This window comes from Juglans regia, chromosome 1 (assembly GCF_001411555.2).
Source record: "Juglans regia cultivar Chandler chromosome 1, Walnut 2.0, whole genome shotgun sequence".
Classification (NCBI taxonomy): Eukaryota; Viridiplantae; Streptophyta; class Magnoliopsida; order Fagales; family Juglandaceae; genus Juglans; species Juglans regia.
In genome coordinates this window covers 9234503-9253605 of record NC_049901.1, presented here as the reverse complement: position 1 = coordinate 9253605, position 19103 = coordinate 9234503, and the positions used below count along the sequence as shown (strand labels likewise).

The window sequence follows — 19103 nt, the reverse complement described above, 5'->3', positions numbered from 1 at the left end:
CTTACTAAAGTATCAATGGTTTAGTCATGACAAGCTATAGGCATATCAAGCACAAAAGTGAGTCTTTTCACTTTCATTTTCTGTTCTTCAACTGGAGAAGTATGGCATCTAATGGGAGCAACAAAGCCTTATCATCAGATTAAGCAAGCGGATGGTCTATTTCCCCATTGGATTAAGGTCTTGTCTAAATATCATATTCATATTGACATCGTACGCAGCTATATTAAATGTAAATCTCATGTTGTCATTATCCTTATGATATACTTTCATGCAAGACTATGCAGAGTCTAAAACATGACTGCTTTTCTTAGGTATATGAGTAATCACGTTTTGAATCCACGCTGTTAAGCAAATGTTGGTCCCTCCATATCCCTTTCTTATATTGCACATGAAAATTCATTGTCACAATATTCTAATCATCACATTTTGGCGTTATTAGCATTCTACAATTGTCAAATGCAAATTGGATACTTTTTTTTTTTTTTTTTTTTATAGGTAAATGCAAATTGGATACTTGCATACATATTCTCGTTTCCTGCATCTTCTTGATTTGTTCCTCCCCCCTTCAGTCAATTTGTTTTATGGGAATGGATTGTTTTATGCATAAGATAACTTGCTCATGGTTTTGTGACTATCGTATACTTTTTGCTACAATAAAGATAACGACTGCGTGTGCAAACAAAGACCAACTTGATTCTCTAGGCCTGTCCAATTTTCTCTCTCTCTTCCTAGCTAACTCCGATCTTTTTAAGAAGCTGATATGTAACTGTATATTTTTCTGTTTGTTGCTATTATCTATTTTTAGAGATATTCTCTATTAAAATCATTTTGATTATATCAATAAAATGCTGTGCATTCTCTTACAATAGTGGTATTATCAGTGCGTTTTTTGTTGGGGCATCACCACTGTTGTGAAAACTATTACATACATATTTTTATTTGAGATTCATAGACTTAACATGCTGCTTGTATCTCAGACGCTCATTCAAATATATGTGCGTTCGGCCTCTATACATAGCACCGATCAACATATGCTGCTTTCAAGTGAATTGTGACGTAATCTCAGTAGGATTGGCACTCATTGTGGTACATAATGATTAGAAGGTTCTTGCTTTTAGATGAGTCATATTGGTTATTTTCTTTTGGTTGGGTATCAACATAGTGGAAAAGAGTTTATAGGTACTTCTGGTTGAGAATTTGTACCCTTTGGTTCAACCTGAAGGTAACCTACTCATGTTCAGGTTGGATCTAGGTTGATCAGGTCAAAGCTTAATCTGACTTTTTTCCTGTGTTAATACAATAGGGTTAGCTCGTGTCGGCCGATCCTCTAAAAGTAAAAATCTCTTGGTGCTAAAACAGAAGGGTGGCACTACAGCCACCGAGGAATCCTCCCGATAAGTGCATTATTTATTTTTTCATGTATTTTTTTAATCTGTTTAAATATTTTTTTTTTAAAAAAAATACAACATCTTTAAAAAAATATTTCATTAATCATCAAGTAAAAAAAAAAAAAAATCTATCGGGACCCATTATTAGGATCCCGAGAATTTTCCAAAATAGAATCTGTTGTTTAGGGTTTTTGGTTGTACTTTTCCCACCCTTCTACTTTCATTTAGCAGCTTGTCGTGCTGGTAAGCTTTCTGAAATGAGGGGTTGGGGCCTCCTGCGATTTTTATTTTGTTTGATTGTGGAGGAGAGGTTGGAACTTGAATCTGTCTATTACAATACTTGTTATGAGATCAGGCATATTCACTGTGACTACTACATCCTGTGAGCCCCGTGGCTCAAGATCATGCAACTCTAAAACCAATTGGGCAATACTCCAGCCACCATTTGATTATTCCAATAGTAATAACAATAGCCCACTATCATAAATCAATTGTGTTAGCTGATCCTACGTTGGGTCAGCTATCATATCATAGAAAGAAAAAGGATAGAGAGAGAGATCTGAATTCTGAAGGAGTGAATCGAGTGATTATATAAGTGAATGAGAGTTTTAAAAAAAACCCATGTACCGGTCCCCGAAGAGGATGAAACCGGTTTTAGTCATGCGGGTACCGGGCTAGGTGTGTTCTGGGCCGGAACCCATACCTGGTTATCCGGGTTTTGAACTGGGTTGGGAAAAAAAACTTGATCGAATATTTTCTTCCATTTTAATTTTTATGCAAGATTTTCCCTTTTGGGTAATAATAGTAACAAAATAACGAAAGAGCAGGTTTCCTTTGCAGGATAACAACTATTGTTTTCTTCTTTTTCCTCCAATAATATTTAGGATAATGCAAGCATTGTGAGGGCAAAACATCGTATTCGAAAATGCAGACATGGATCGAATTTGGACCCGCTATGAGGGGACCGACGAGTAACGATGCGGCCCCCAAACATCTGGATACCAGGAAAGTAATTTATTTTTCCCCTTGCAAATTTGGCCTCTCTTTAACAAAATTGAAAGGCAGAAAATGACCACCAAAAGCGCACAGTTCCATATAAAGACACGTTTGGCCGTTTTGGCACGGATGGGAATCCAAATCAAATTACTGGAATTATCTAGCCAGAAGCCAAGATTTAAAATAATAATAATAATAATATAAGAGAAAAAAGAAAGAAAACATTAGGCCGGTTTCGGCCTCATGTGATGCCTCGTGAGACCAGCTTTGCTTATTGATTTTATTGACTAATAAAGATAGATAGTAGATTAGTAGTAATGTTATTTTTCATCTTAAATTTTATCATTTTTAATCATATTGGCTGACGTGACACATTTTAAGTGTTTCGTAGATCAATTATTTTAATGAAAGGCAACTAATAAAGATAGATAGTTGATTAATATGACTGAAGATAACAAAACTACGATTAAATTTATAAAGAAAAAAAAAAAACATATCTTGTCTATTAAACCTTTAGAAAGTATACACGCGGATGAAAACACTCAGGTCTCGTTTATATTTGTAACCCATCTTAACCCACTTTAACTCATTTTATTTCATTATTATAATTTTTTTAAATTTCTACATAAAATATAATAAACAAATCAATTTTTTTAAATTTTAAAACAATTTTTTCAAATTTTTACATAAAATATAATAAATAATATAACTTTTATTCTATTATTCACAAATCATCTCAACACATCTCTGAATCCAAATCACTTTTCATTCAACTAATATTCACAAAAAAAATACAACATTCTTCTTCATATTAAAGGTTTCATCTCTACAACTACAAGAGCTTTACAGATTAGAGGAAGTACTTCTACTAGCACTGAAAAATGGAATTAGGAAATTTCAAAGGAGAAAAGACGTAACATTCCTTCTAATCACCCATCTTTTTTTCAATATAGGCTGCAAAAGTAATGACAAACCTACATGCTACAAGCTTGGACCAACTGGTAAGTTTAAGGTTGTGTTTGAGCAGTGAGATAATTTCAGATATTTTTAAATATTTTATGAATAATAATAAAAAAATAATAAAAAAATAATAATAAATAATAATAATAAATAAATAATAAAAAATAAAAAATAATAATAAAATTTTCTAAGAATAATAGAGGGCTAGTCACGGCCATTAATCTAAAAGCATGAATAGAGGATTTTCCTCGAGGTAGGGAAAAGTTTACGGGAAAGTAGCCCAAAATTTGGACCTAAAAAGAAAGAAAAAGTAGGAACATAAGAGAGTCTTCTCCGTAGATATTATGTATATTGGGTTAGGAGTTGGGGAGAAACAAGCAAGCATATGCAGCGCAACTTAGATTGACAAGAACACAAATTACGAATGGGGTATTAAGTATTTTCTTAGAAAAAACTTGAGATAGAAACCAAAAAGAACAAAGTATTTATAAGGAAAAGAAAAAGAAATATACGAAAACGCTATTCCTGTATATAATATATATATATATTCAATTCTGCTACAGGTACCCGCCTTCGGGTACCCGTTGCGGAATCACCGCAATTTTATATTATTTTAAAAAAAAATTAAGAGTTGAAGTCTACGGAGGCGTACAACAGCGAAACGCACCGTTTTTACTGTACATCGGTCTTCATTGTTTTTGCGCTCTCAGAAACCAACTATAGGCAAATTCAGCATTTGAGCTTCACAGTGAAACCAAGAACCACAAAAAACATGAAAATCGCAAGAGTTAAATTGCAAATAACATTAGTAGGTATGAGGAATCATGAACCAAATAAATCGCTAATTATATCAAAAGATTGAAATTCATTTCCTTAACATTTTCTTGGCAACCAAACACAACCAGAGTCAGTAATCAAAAAAATTAAGTTACTAAGAAATCAAGAGAACCACCTTATCCTACTTGACGATAAGGAGCTTCTAGGGTTTCTTGGGTGGTGATCTCGATAGGGCCAACGAATATGCAAGAGGGACCCTCGGCAAGGGCGTTGTTGCATGTGGGGGATCCATTGGCCTTGGCAGAGATCCGGACCAAAATCGGAGCTACGATGTGGTTAATTCTGGAAAGTTCGAAGACTGTGGATTCGATTACGTGTGGAATGAAGGAGGAGGCGCTCGTGTGGAGTGTGGGTATGCTCTGTTTTAGTCCCTTCGTCTTTCGTCTGGCAGCACGGTCGTGGGAAGCTTGGAGGTTTGAACAGTGCGAGGTGAAGATTGGGGACCGAAGCGTTCTTTCATGGATCATTCGCGAGTTCAATCATCTTCGTCTGAAGCTCTGTTGATTTCGTTTCGTTAGTCTTGATTTTAGACTCTTCGTACCTCACCAACACTTGCAGTGGCTCGTTTATTGTTGGGTGTCTATGACGAAGACGGAGGAGGGTCTATCAGTTGAGGGCTGCAAATGAAACACAGTATTTCTGGCATCCACGTGGAGGCCCGTGTACGTAGAGGTACACCTCCCTGGTGCAAATAGAATTTTTCATATATATTATATAATAACTGGCCCCCGAGAATGAACTTTAATATTTGAGAATAACTTTAACAAAACAAATCTAGATTTGTCAATTAGTTGTTAAAAAGTACTTACGAATCACTGTATTCGCTCGGCAGTGGCCGCATGCATGAGCTGTTGAAAATAAACACAAAAAACCACAGACGTACGTACCAATCGTTGTCCCACCATTATTATTCATGTCCTTCCTATTACTATATAAACAGAATAACCATGCCACTATGTGTCGGCCAACCTTTATTTACCTCAAATTGGTCTTCATCATTTTTTTTAATCATTCTTTTTTCAATGTCTAAAATTATTTTTATTATAAAATAAATTTAATATATACAGTCACGTTAATTTATAAATTTAATTTTATAAAAAAAAATTATAACTATTACACTTCTAATAATTTTATTAGTTTTGTGTAAAAATTCAAAATAAAGAAAAGTGGAAAAGAGAAATAAACGTTGTGCATATATATCATTTGGCACCGAATACCTAACTAAATATGATATTTGGCGCATGTTTTACTGACGATAATGCAACTTAATCTGTTCGTTTTTATTAGCATAAATTTTAATAACGAGTCTAATTCGAAGAATAAAAATAAATAAAAAATGAGAGTAAGAAAATGTTAGTCTTAAACTGCAGATAATATTTTAAGAGAAGTATTCATTTTAAGGCTTCGTTTGGATGACAAACATCTCTCAACTCATCATTACAACTCATTCAAATTCCAACATAAAATATAATAAATAATTCAACTTTTTTAAATTTTAAAATAATAATAATATTAAAAAATAATATTCTAACAATATTTTATCATCTCAACTCAACTCACTTTAACATCCAAACGCAACCTTAGTATATAATCTTTATCCTTTTAGTATTTTATTTTTTATTTTGAGAATCCTTTATCCTTTTAGTATTAAGGAGAAGGTAAATATAGCGCATTCAGTCAGACCCACCAAGTGCCGCAGTCGCACACCCACACGCACAGAATACGGGTAAAGAGAAGGCCTCCCACGGAAGGAAGCTTCCCGAGATAAGACGTAGCCTAGTAGCTTCTCGTTCTTTCCTCTCTTTTCGCTCTCCCTCTGTCTCTCTCTCATTCTTCTTCCTTCGGTTTCATCGTTGCTTCTCTCCTATGCTCATCTCCTCTCACCATTAAAACCTACCTCTTCGAACTTTCTAGAACCAGACCCTCTCTCTCCATAGTCTCCGGCTAAAAACATTCTCTATTTCGTTTCAAAGTTTCTTTTTTTTTTTTTTTTAGGTTTTTAGTTTTGTCTTCTCTAATTAGGTGGCTTTCATATGGCTCTGCCGGTGGAGCAAAACGGTGAGTCTACCAGCGGCGACTCTCAGAGATCTCTACCCACGCCGTTCTTGACCAAAACGTATCAGCTGGTCGACGATCACACCATAAACGATGTCATCTCATGGAACAATGACGGATCCACCTTCATCGTCTGGAACCCGACCGTTTTCGCCAAAGACTTGCTCCCTAAATATTTCAAGCACAACAATTTCTCCAGTTTCGTCCGCCAGCTCAACACCTATGTACTCTCTCTCTCTCTCTCTCTCTCTTTCTCTCTATTATAAATCTTGTTTTTTTTTTTTTTTTCAGTTTTTTTCAGTTTTTTTTTTCCTTTTTTCGTAGGGATTTAGAAAAGTAGTTCCTGATCGGTGGGAATTCTCAAACGAATGCTTTCGCCGTGGTGAGAAGCAGCTTCTGCGCGAAATTCAGCGCCGAAAGATTACATCACCTGCTGTCGCAGCTCCGGCGCCGTTAACGATAGCTGCAGTTCCGACCTCGAAGCCGTTAACATCGCCGTCAAATTCCGGAGAAGATCAAGGGATGTCCACGAACTCCTCGTCGACAACGGCACCTGCTGATCTCATAGACGAGAACGAGAGGCTGAGGAAAGAGAACGTGCAGCTGAGCAAAGAGTTGGCGGAAGTGAAATCGCTCTGCAACAATATCTTCGCTCTGATGTCGAACTTCGCGAATAATAACCCATCAGAGAGTGCTGAAAAACAGCTCGATTTGTTGCCGGCTAAACGTTTCGCCGGCGAGGGGTTTACGGAGGCTGAGACGAGCGCAAGGCTTTTCGGCGTGGCGATCGGTAGGAAGAGAGCGAGGGAAGGCGACGGTGCAGCGGCTGAGCACGAGACGGAGTTGAGGCTTCAGCAGCCTGGAGCCGGGGTGGCGAAATCAGAGCCGCTTGATTGTCAGAACGATGCTGATGATCGAAAGTCAACGTGGAGAAAGCACTGCCACTGGGATAATCGTAACAATCAGAGCGTGTGTAATTGATTAGTGGTTGATGGAGGTTGGGAGTTGTTAGCTTGGATTAGCGGTGAAGCACTGGATCCGAGTCTCTACGGAACAGGCATGTGACGAAATGGATCACGTGCGTTGTCAACCCAATGGGACCCATTTCAAGAAGTTTCTTAGAACTTTTCTGCTCCACTCTTTTAAGAGTTTGTTTTTTGCCCCTTTTTTTTTTTTTAATTCAAAATGGAAATAATGCTTTAATTTATCCCCTGTTATTTTAGTTATTATTGCCCCGAAAGCCCAACTGATAATCTATTTTAAGAGTGTTGTTCTACAAATACACGTTGTTGTACTCATTATAAGCGGTTTTTAATTAAATATTTGACATAATTAATTGTAAAACATATACTATATATATATATATATATTTTGTTATTATAGGGACGATAAATCTTGAAGAAAATATATATTGTATTATCCAAGAAAGAATAGAAATCCTAGGCTTGCTATGTTAAGTAAAATTAGTTTTATATGCGGTTAATATAATTGCTATCTATCTAATGCTTTTTTAAGTGTATGGTTTTATTGTTAATTAAAATTGTGGCAATTGGGTTGGTTGGAGGTATTTATCAAGTTGTAGAAAAAAGAATTAGAATCGGAGTAATATGTTATGCAATTTTAAAGGAATAATGAAATCTTTATAAGTTACTAATATATTGTTAAAAATTTTGATTACCAATATTTATTTTTAATAATAATGCGCTTATATATAGTAAATAGGAAAATATTATAGTCACAGAGATATTATATTAAATAATTTTATAAATTAATTTGATTTGATGTTATTCTTAAAATTATAATGTCTTTTTTATAGTAAAGTAAATCTAATGAATTGGATAAAATTACTTTAATTTTTAGAAATAATTTTATATAATTTATTTGTGACTCTAGTATTGAAGGTGTATTGAAGGTCAATATGGTAAAATCTTTTGATCAATTAGATATTTGTGATTGATGTCTCGTTTAGTTTTAGAGATGACATGAAATATTTTGAGATTAAAATTAAAAATTAAATAAAATATTGTTAGAATATATATTTTTAATATTATTTTTATTTTAAAATTTAAAAAAATTGAATTATTTATTTTATTTTATATAAAAATTTAAAAAAAATGTGTAATTATTAGATAAAATAAATTGAAAAGTTTTCTAAAAACAAATCAGACCTTAACGACTTCTACAACTAAGTATTGTAAAAAATGATGATTATGTCAGGCCTTATAAACCTTGTTATTTCATGCGATAGTAAACAACTAAGAAAATATTAATTTTTAAAAACTTATCAATCAACCATTTGATGTCATTGAAATAATAATTAAATATAAGAAATAATTTTTATAAAAAAATACTTTAATTATAAAAAAAAAAAACTCAAAATATTTTATGTAGTATGTTAAATTATAAAATAATGTAAAATTATGTCAATAACTGTTTCTCCTTTTTCATACGGTAACGTTGGCGACAGCTTTTGATCCTTCACTTTGAAATTTGAATATATAGCTACGTTGTTGGTTGTCCAGATTCATTGGGAGTGGATTTCGTTGATGCAGCTGAAAAAAAAAAAAAAAAAAAAAAAACGAAAAAAAAGACTACATCTGTTACTCCGTAAGTAGACATATAATGAAAGTCTAATTAGTCGACTGTGATTTACTATTTGATTTTAATTTTTTATTATATTTGAGATTGTAGCATTAATATATTTATATTATATGTTTTGTTTATTATATTTGAAATATAATTTTAATAATAAATATTAATATAAATTGTGTGGATCATATTTGTTTAGATTGTAATTTTAGACTTGTAGTTAATTTTTTATTTTATATAGATATTATTTATATTTATATATTTATATAAAATCAATTAAGTCAAACGTGTCGTGTTGTGTCATATCGTGTCTGTTCAACTCATTAACGTAAATGGATTGAAACGGAACGGGTTGGATTGTGTCGCGTCGTGTCAATTTATTTCTTATTCATTAACGGATCATAACGGGTCGTGTCGTGTCAAACTGTTATTTTATAGTATCGTGTTCGGGTTTAAAATTTTGACACGAAATCCTTAACAGATCGTGTTCGTGTCGACCCATTAAGTGTAATATATATATATCTTGATACGACATAAATACGACCCGTTAACACAATTTGATACCCTAATTGAGAGGGGATTTCGTTGATGCCGCTGGAAAAAAAAAAAAAAAAAGACTACATCTGTTACTCCGTAGGTAGCCATATAATAAAAGTCTAATTAGTCGACTGTGACTTACTATTTGATTTTGTCAAAGAAAAACAAAGAGAAAAGGAAAAGGAAAAAGGAAGCTTGGTTGGTCCCGTCATGCAACATGAAAGCAACTTTCGGATTACTCGCTGACATAGATAGTACTGTTGCAGGTGCAGAGTCTTTTTCTTCGCATTCATGCTAACATCTTCCTCATTCATTTCCGCATGTATCACGTCACTCAGCTCCTTAATAGCACTCTCATTGGAATAGCTAAATTAAAATATATTTTTTATAAATATAAGATGAATTTAACTTTTAGCTATTCCATTTATATAAATTTCTACATTGGAATAGCCATTTTTTTATTATATGAAAATAAAATAATATAAGATGAATTTAATTTTGACTATTCACATCAAATCTCCAAATTGAATTATCTATTTATTCATTATATAGTAATGAGTAATTAATAATTTTGAAAATTTTTTAATTTTTTAATTATGAATTTATTTTATTTTTTCATATTTTACTATTTATAATATTATATATTAATTTGTAATTGTATTCTAATTATATTTTTTCAATTGTCATTTAAAATGGAGAGAGAAATAATTAATATTAAAAGGAAAGAGAAAGAAATAATATAAAAAAGATTTGATGAATGAATAATGTCTTCCAAATTTAGACATTAGTTTGGATATTACTGTAGCTATATTCCAAATATTTGGAATATAACTAATTCAATGTGAGCAATTTATCTACCTAATAGCTAAATTTTCATTAGATTTAACTTTTAGCTAATCCAATGAGAATGCTCTAAAAGGATATCTTATGCCTAATCAACACCCTTATTTTCTTGCCTTCTTTCCTTTCTTCAGAAACAAGGGAAAAATTTTTAAAAAAAAACAAAGGAAACAATCTTTATTTTCTTAATTCTTTCTTTTTAATAATCAAAATTTTCATCGCACCGTTTACAATGCAAAGAGATAAAGACAAATATATGAATCTCATAGTATTAAATTAGAATGCTGACATTGTTGAACTTAACATTAACTATTGTGGAATACATAGAATGTATTTATCTCTCTACGAATTATATATATAAAAAAAATGGATCAGAAAATTAATAACCAAACGACAAACGCTACATTTGAGAGAGGGACAGGGATGCTCAGCTCTGATATCAACTTGGGATAAAGACTTTTTCTCGTGCAGGGCTGAAAGGTATTGGACCTTGCCCCTATTACTATTAGTTTTATTTATAGTTGTGGTGTACGTAAGAATTGAATAATTTATTTGAAAAAATTAATAAATATAAAATATATATTAAAAAAATATTTTTTTAATAATAAATTTTATTTTTTTTTAAAATAATTATACGACATTTATACACTCTATAAATAATTTGGCGATGAGAGATGGTGGTTAGGAATAAAATATCACAAATACCGAGTCTTTTAGGGAAAGGGAAAATTGCTTCATACGCCAAAACTTGGCAAGAAAACGGCATTTGGAAAATTCTTAGCCAATTTATCTTATCATTACATATTTTTTAAATTTTTATATAAAATGTAATAAATAATTCAATTTTTTCATATCTCAAAATAATAATAATATTAAAATATAATATTTTAAATTTTCAAATAAAACATAAAATTATCATTTTACCTCCCAAACCTATGTTAGGTTCTGAATGCAAAAGGACAAAATGTAGATCTTACATTATTTGTTACTGTTCATGAACACAGGCAAAAGTTGAGGTAATTGTGATCAGGCAAAAACACGCCTCGTTTGGTTACATAGTTAAGATGAGATGAGATGATATATTTTGTTGAAAGTTAAATAAAATATTATTATAATATAAATTTTTAATATTATTTTTGTTATGAGATTTAAAAAAGTTAAATTGTTTATTATATTTTGTGTGGGAGTTTGAAAAAGTTATAATGATTATATGAGATGAGATAAAATAGATTAGTTTTGTGTAAACAAACCAATCCGTGTGATCACAGTAAAGCTTATTAATTATTGTAAATTTTGCATAATCTGTTAGAACCAACATAGAAGCTGCCATCACAACATTCCACCTCAGCCACAATTTCCCACAGCTCATCAAAGGGACATAAGCAAAACAATGATGATTCTAAAATAAATGAGCTATCATTCTGTTAGAAATTTTCTGTACAATTAGTTAGAGAATCAGATTCTTTTATTCATGCATGTAAATACTATAAATAGGAAGTTCTGTAGATTGTAAAAAACAAGCAAACATATCAATAAGAAAAACAAATTCTCTGCAACTTTCTTCTCTGCATTTATTTTTGTTCTCTCTGTTTTCTTATGCAAAACATTCAGTTTTATTAAAACTGTTATGGTATCAGAGCCATAATGGCTTCAGACACCAATACCCCACCGCCTCCTCCTCCTCTAACCAACAAAAACCCTAAAGATCCCTTTAGCACATACTTTCTTAATCCAAATGATGGACCTGTGACTCTACTTACCAATCATCTTCTCACTGCTGATAATTACCATTCATGAGCACGCACTATTCGTCGCTCATTACGAATCAAGAAAATGACAATGAGATTGTTGTTTTTGCTACTTCTATTCTTAACCACACTGAACCAAGCACCTATGCACAAGCTGTAAAAAGCTTAGACTGGCGCAAAGCCATGGACAATGAGATTGTTGCTTTAGAATTGAACAAAACATGGGATGTCATTGATCTGCCTATTGGAAAAAAAGCTATTGGTTCAAAATGGGTTTATCAAATCAAATACAACATAGATGGGACAATTGAGAGACACAAGGCACGTTTTGTTGCCAAGGATTACACCCAAGAAGAAGGGCTTGATTACCATTAAACATTCTCCCCCGTTGCCAAACTTGTAACATTCAAGACATTGCTTGCTGTTTCTACTATCAAATGGTGGTTTCTACAACAATTTGATGTTAATAACGTCTTTCTATATGGCGAATTGGAAGAAAAAAGTATATATGAAAATACCTCTTGGTTATTTAGTTCAAGGACACAACAAAGTTTGCAAGTTAAGAAAGAGTTTGTATGTATGGCCTTAAACAGGCCTCTTAACAATGGTATGCTAAATTCTCCTCTTCATTGCTCCATTTTGGTTTTACTTAGTTCCGAACTGATTATAGCTTTTTTACAAAAGGAACTGATAAATCTTTTGTAGCATTATTTGTGTATGTTGATGATTTAATTGTAGCATCAAATGATCATCACGAAATTTCTGCTCTCAAAGCATTTCTGGATTCACAATTCAAAATAAAAGACCTTGGGACTCTTAAGTACTTCCTTAGTTTGGAAATAGCGCGAGATTCAACTAGCATTCAACTATGCCAAAGAAAATATGTCTTGGACATTTTGCATGATGTTGGTTTACTTGGTTGCAAGCCAAGTTTAATTCCTATGGATCCAAACCTCAAATTTAGCAAAGATGAAGGTCAGTTGCTACATGATCCCTCTGAATTCAGAAGACTACTTAACCATCACACGGGCTGACCTATCCTTCTCAGTTAATCTGCTCAGCCAATACATGAGTACACCTCCACATCTTCAAGCAGCTTATAAAATTTTATATTATGTTAAAAAGTCACCTGACCAAAGATTATTTCTTCCTTCATCTTCTACTTATCAACTTACTTCCTACTGTGACTCGGATTGGGCTTCATGCCCTGACACAAGAAGGTCAACTACTGGATATTGTGTCTTTCTTAGAAGTCACTTATATCATAGAAATGCAAGAAGCAAACCACCATCTCTTGAAGCTCTGCTAAACTAGAATATAGATCCATGGCTACTGCATCATGTGAGCTTGTTTGGTTAAAATACTTGCTTGTTGATCTCACAATTCCCCATCCTCAATCAGCTACCCTTCACTGTGATAGCAAATTTGCTTTACACATTGCCTCCAATCTCTTTTTCATGAGAGGACCAAACGCATTGATTTAGATTGTCATCTAATTCGGGATAAAATTCAAGAGGGTCTGATCTCCACTGCATACACACTATCACACTCCCAACTGCCTGACATTCTCACCAAAGCACTTCATTCTCCTTTGTTTTATTCTTTGTTGCTCAAGATGGGAGTCATTGACATCCACTCTCTATCTTGCAGGTGGATGCTAGAACAAACACAGAAGCTGCCATCATAACATTCCACCTCAGCCACAATTTCCCACAACTCAGCAAAGGGACAACAGCAAAACAAGGATGATTCTAGAATAAATGAGCTGTCATTCTGTTAGAGATTTTCTGTACAAGTAGTTAGAGAATCAAATTCTTTTATTCATGCATGTAAATACTATAAATAGGAAGTTCTGTAGATTGTAAAAAGCAAGCAAACATATCAATACAAAAAGCAAATTCTCTTCAACTTTCTTCTCTGCATTTATTATTATTCTCTCTGTTTTCTTATGCAAAACATTCAATTTTATTAAAACTGTTTTAATCTATCAATGAAAATGCAACGAAGAAGATAACAGTAGTTAAGACACTCAAATAAACAAAAGATTTCTCCAAAAAAAATTAAATAACCAGTTGAGGACTGTCTTTGTCCATGGTCTTCAAGGACCTCCATTGTAAATACGAATAATCCTCCAAGACTCTCAAAGGATCACCTTTAAAAGAAAAAGCTTTAAATAAGTGCTTCCTTGACAATTGCTTCAATAACTTCAGGCTATGGATATTTTCGGGCATCGGCACCAATCACCATGGCTGGCAGCAAGCAACTGAATTTTCTCATTTTGAAGACCATGGTCCATGCTTGAGTCACTGTCATAAGGTGCTCTAATGGTACAGTAATAGGCACGCATGCAGGGTGGGCATGGCGTTAAAAGGAAAGATGCATAGATGGGGTCGTAATCGTTTGCCGAAATAACAAAACAAAAAAAAGAACCGCGGATGCACATCAAATAGGCCCTAAGCATAACGCGACTTTCATGCCCTTTTTTGTGCCGCAAACATGACAAGCAATGATTAACACTGAATAAATATGTAAACCTTTTTACATGAGATATCATTTAACTCGCAATCATGTTTGAAAAGCTAAATTGCAATTACGTTACTAAACTGAAACTCTCCCAAATCAAGATCATAACTTCCCCTGATTAGTTGATAGTATTATTGTGAGAAAGAACTCTACATCTACTCTTCTTTGATCGCTTTCAGCAACTTCAGTACTTGAAGCATGGTAGGCCTATTAGCAGGAATGTCAGACACGCATATACAAGCAATCTGCAGCATCTGAAGCATCTTCTGCTTTGAATCAGCATTGAGAACTGTAGGATCGAGAACATCAACAGTCTGCCTCCTATTGATCTTCTGAAACACCCAACCAACCAGATTCCCGCCTTCAATCTCTTTAAAATCAGGTCCAGTGGGCTCTTTCCCGGTCGCCAGTTCAAGTAAAATCACACCAAAACTGTAAACATCTCCCCTTGAGGTGGACCTTCCACTCTGCCCGTACTCCGGAGGAATATAGCCAAATGTTCCCGCAATATCAGTGGAAACATGAGTCTCACAAGCACTGATTAATCTTGCCAGCCCAAAGTCTGCAACCTTTGGTTCAAAGTCTTCATTGAGTAAGATGTTGCTGGCTTTAATATCTCTGTGAATTATGTGGGGGACAAACCCATGATGAAGAAAAGCGAGCCCACGTGCAGCACCAGTTGCAATCTTGATGCGTTTATCCCAGTCAAGGACTTCAAGGGCCCCTGTTCGATTTCTCAGCCAGAGATCCAAGCTCCCATTGACCATATACTCATACACAAGGAGCTTCTCCTCACCGAAGGAGCAGTACCCAAGCAATGGGACGAGATTTTGGTGCTTAACCTTCCCCAAAGTTTCCATTTCAGCCATAAATTCTCGATGACCCTGTGTTTTAGCTTCGCTCAGCTTCTTAACTGCAACTGTTTTTCCATTTGGCAAGGTTGCTTTGTATACAGTTCCGAAACCTCCATCTCCAATTATGTTTGTCTTGCAGAAATTGTTAGTGGCTTCAAGAACATCAACCAAGGTTAGTTTCAGAAGAGGCTGCTCAAACATGGCTACATTGATGCTCAAAGGTTCCTTTGATCTGCTGCTGCTTAAGAAATAAAGATTATGATCTTCAAAACTGTTTAGTTTGCTTTCCTCTATCTCCTCAGGATCATTCCGCCTGCAGTTCCCAGTAGTCCATCTCCGCAGAGCAAAAGCTACAGTAACAATGATAAGTGAAACCGCTACCACAATCCCAGCAAGTCCCCAAGCATTTAACAGTGCTGATTTCTCGAAGCTTCTAATCTGGCAGTCTAAACCCATAATTTTCCCACACAGATTTTTGTTCCCGGCAAGTGAAATTCTTGATAGATTCAGGCAAATCCCACTTCTGGGTATAGGCCCCTCCAATCTATTTTCATCTAAATTCAGGAAAAACAGGTTGATCAGGCCGCATATTTTCTCTGGTATATGTCCAGAAAGCCTATTCCTTGAAAGATCAAAATACTCGAGCTGCATCAGGTTCCCAAGGTCTGGCGGAATATCTCCAGCAAACAAATTTCCATGAAGATCCAAATGTGTCAAGTAGGACAAATTGCCCAAAGATCGTGGCAACTCGCCACCAAAGAAATTATCACTCATATTCATAGTTTCAATCTTCCAGGACATGGAAATGGAGAAGAGCTCATCAAGCTGACCAGAAAACCTGTTCTTTTGAACATAAAGACCCACAAGGTTCAGCATGCTTGATAAAGATGCAGGAAGCACACCATCGAGCTTGTTAGAGCTCAAATCTAAGTGGGTCAGCTCTTTTAAGTTCCCCAAACTCATTGGAAGTGAACCGGATAACTTATTACCAGTCAAATTTAGCTTCACCAAACTACTCAAACGACCTAAGCTTCCAGGGATTGTGCCTGTGAGCTCGTTATTTCCAAGATACAATCCTTGAAGCTTGAGGGAATTGCCAAACTCTGGTGGAATAGAGCCAGTTAGCAAATTCCCTGACAAATCCAAGGTTGTAAGATTTATTAAGTGAGAGAGGGAGCTCGGAATTCCTCCAGAAAGCATGTTGTTACTCATTAAAAGATCCACCACCACCACACAGTTCCCCAATTCTTCAGGTATTGGACCAGACAACTGATTGAAGGACAGATCAAACACACCATGGTGTTGAACAAAACTCAAATCAGGCATTGTGGCCTGATGAAAATACAATGATGGCTTTGAAGGAATGGACCCAGATAGATTATTATGAGAAAGGACAAGGCATTGTAACTGAGCCAGGCCGGCTAGTTTCTCCGGAATAAAGCCATAGAGAAGGTTGTTTCCAAGGTCCAATGTGGTGAGTGCGTTGCAGTCACCAAGCTCGGTTGGAATAATCCCTTCCAGAAGATTCGAATTTAAATTTAGAACAGAAAGGGCAGTGAGATTTCCAATCGCGTTTGGAATATTGCCTGTCAACTGATTATTACTAAGAACAAGCCTTTGCAAAGCAACTGCATTGCCAATCTCCATAGGAAGAGAACCCATTAGCAGATTATTCCCAGCAGAGAATTCCATCAAACTCATCGAATTCCATAGACTCGCAGGTATTGTACCCGTAAAGTTATTTGAGTCAAGGTCGAGCACCATCAGCGGAAGCTCAGAAAGGTACGCTGGTATCGTACCAACGATCTGATTATTCACCAAAACCAACTGGGTAAGATTCCTGCACTTTAAAAACGTGTTCTGAATCGTCCCGGACAGGAAATTACTATCAAGATCAATCTCCGCAAGAGACGCGGCATTGCACAACTCCTCTGGTATGGAACCCGTCAAAAAGTTATTGCTCAAACTAAGGTGGCTAAGCATGGAGCAATTCCCAATCTCGGACGGTATTTTCCCGGAAAACCGATTGCTTGAAAGCAAAAGAGAGTCCACCATTTGCCACTTTCCAAGCCAAGAAGGCAGCGGCCCCGAAAGCTCATTCTTTTCAGCAGAAAATGACAACATGAGGATCTCAGAGAGTTCCTCTGGCAATGACCCGGACAACGAATTAAACGAAAGCATCAAAGTTTTCAAGTTCCTACAGTTTCCAAGCTCGGCCGGGACCGACCCATTGAGCTCAGCATAGACAAGATTCAAAATACTCAAATTCTGCAACTTCCCAAAAGCCTTTGGGATTGAACACCTTAATGGGTTGTATGAAAGGTCAAGTTTGCTCAGTGACTCTAACTTTGAAAACTCCTCAGGCAATGGACCCGTTATGAAACAGGACGGTGAAAAAAAGTTTTCGAGCTTTCGTAGCTCGCCAATTTCTTTAGGAAACTGACCAGAAAACTTGTTAATGCCAATATAAAGATCAGTTAGGTTCTTCAAGTAACCAATTTCAGGTGGGATTGTGCCAGAAAATGAATTGTTTGATATGTCCAAGGAACTTAATGACTTGAGCTTTGGGAAAAGTGTTTGCGGGAGAGAACCTGAGAGGAGGTTGTTTCCAAGGTCCAAGAACTGTAGCCAGGTCAAGTTCCCGATCTGGGCCGGCAAGTTGCCAGTGAGTGCGTTGGCCGAAAGTTCTAGAGTTCGAAGCTGAGTTAGTTCTCCGAGCTGCTCTGGGATTTTACCAGCGAGAGAGTTGGCTCCGAGTTTAAGGATTTGCAGCTGAGTTAGCGCAGTGAGTTGAACCGGGATCCCCCCGGACAGCTGGTTGCCGCTCAGAGAGAGCTCCTTCAGGCTTTGAAGATTGGATATTTCAGATGGTATTTGGCCGTAGAGGGAGTTGGTGGAGAGGTCGAGAGAAATGAGGCCGGAAAGAGAGAATAGAGAGAGAGAGAATGGGCCTTTGAGGGACCGAGTTGAGAGGTCGAGTTGGGTGACTCGGCCAAGGTGGCAGGAGACACCGACCCAGTTGCAGAGTGGGGTTGATGAGTTCCATTGAGATAGAACATGTGGGTCTTCAAGTGAGCTTTTGAAGGCCAGGAGAGCTTTTCTTTCTGGGTTTTCCGCATTGCGGTCTGAAATGGCCAAAAGAAATAAATGGAGTACAAAGACAATGAACAATTGAAGCTTGAAAGCCATTACTCTTACCAGCAAGAGAAAGAGAGAAATGAAGAAGCTTAAAGGCAAAAGTCCGTCAAAGAGTGGGAGGGATTGAGGTGGTGGGAAAGCTTGAAAAATGAAAGCCATAGCCAATAGCCTCCCCATATACACAAACACAAGGGGGCGAAGATACTGCGCCAAAAGCCAAAAGAAGTTACATGTGTCAGAAGAGGGCACGTAGCTCACGTGTCAGTGAGAAATTGTAACGGCAATTTTGGACTTGGTTTTGCAAGAAAAACCCCTCAGGCTTTGCTATTTATCCTTTTAACAACACCAAGATCCCATTGGAAACGTGACAATTCACATCGCTCACCTAATTAGGAATCCTCCAACTTGGCTTAGCTTGGCTTGGATTGGATTGGATTGGCTTAAAGCAGACAACCCGACTTTTGTCCATCTTTATCTTTTTTTTTTTTTGGTTGGATATCTGTGGCTTTTGTCTCTCTTTCACTTTGATCTTTTTCTTTTTGTTCGTGCGTTCAAGATTACTCTGGTCGCTTTTTATATATGAGTGATTCCTGCACCTTGCATGGTTATAGTTGCAAGGTTGAGTAGGATCTAGGCAC

General features: G+C 35.6%; 2 protein-coding genes across 2 annotated transcripts; one reads left to right on the top strand and one right to left on the bottom strand.

Annotated features, from left to right (window-relative positions):
• The first annotated feature begins 5882 nt into the window (after positions 1-5882).
• LOC108998591 (heat stress transcription factor B-2b-like) lies at positions 5883-7568 on the top strand. The gene is made up of 2 exons (XM_018975172.2): positions 5883-6460; positions 6561-7568. The coding sequence occupies exons 1-2, from the start codon at positions 6215-6217 to the stop codon at positions 7215-7217; spliced, it is 903 nt and encodes a 300-aa protein (XP_018830717.1). The 5' UTR covers positions 5883-6214; the 3' UTR covers positions 7218-7568.
• A 6853-nt stretch (positions 7569-14421) lies between these two features.
• On the bottom strand, positions 14422-18602 carry LOC108998504 (leucine-rich repeat receptor protein kinase EMS1-like). The gene has a single exon (XM_018975065.2). It carries the CDS (start codon positions 18514-18516, stop codon positions 14629-14631), a length of 3888 nt encoding a protein of 1295 aa, XP_018830610.2. The 5' UTR covers positions 18517-18602; the 3' UTR covers positions 14422-14628.
• Between the last annotated feature and the right edge of the window lie 501 nt (positions 18603-19103).

Coding starts and splice junctions, on each gene's coding strand:
- LOC108998591 (XM_018975172.2), top strand. CDS start 6,215: ATGGCTCTGCCGGTGGAGCAAAACGGTGAGTCTACCAGCGGCGACTCT. Junction 6,461..6,560: donor TCCGCCAGCTCAACACCTAT/GTACTCTCTCTC, acceptor CTTTTTTCGTAG/GGATTTAGAAAAGTAGTTCC.
- LOC108998504 (XM_018975065.2), bottom strand. CDS start 18,516: ATGGCTTTCAAGCTTCAATTGTTCATTGTCTTTGTACTCCATTTATTT.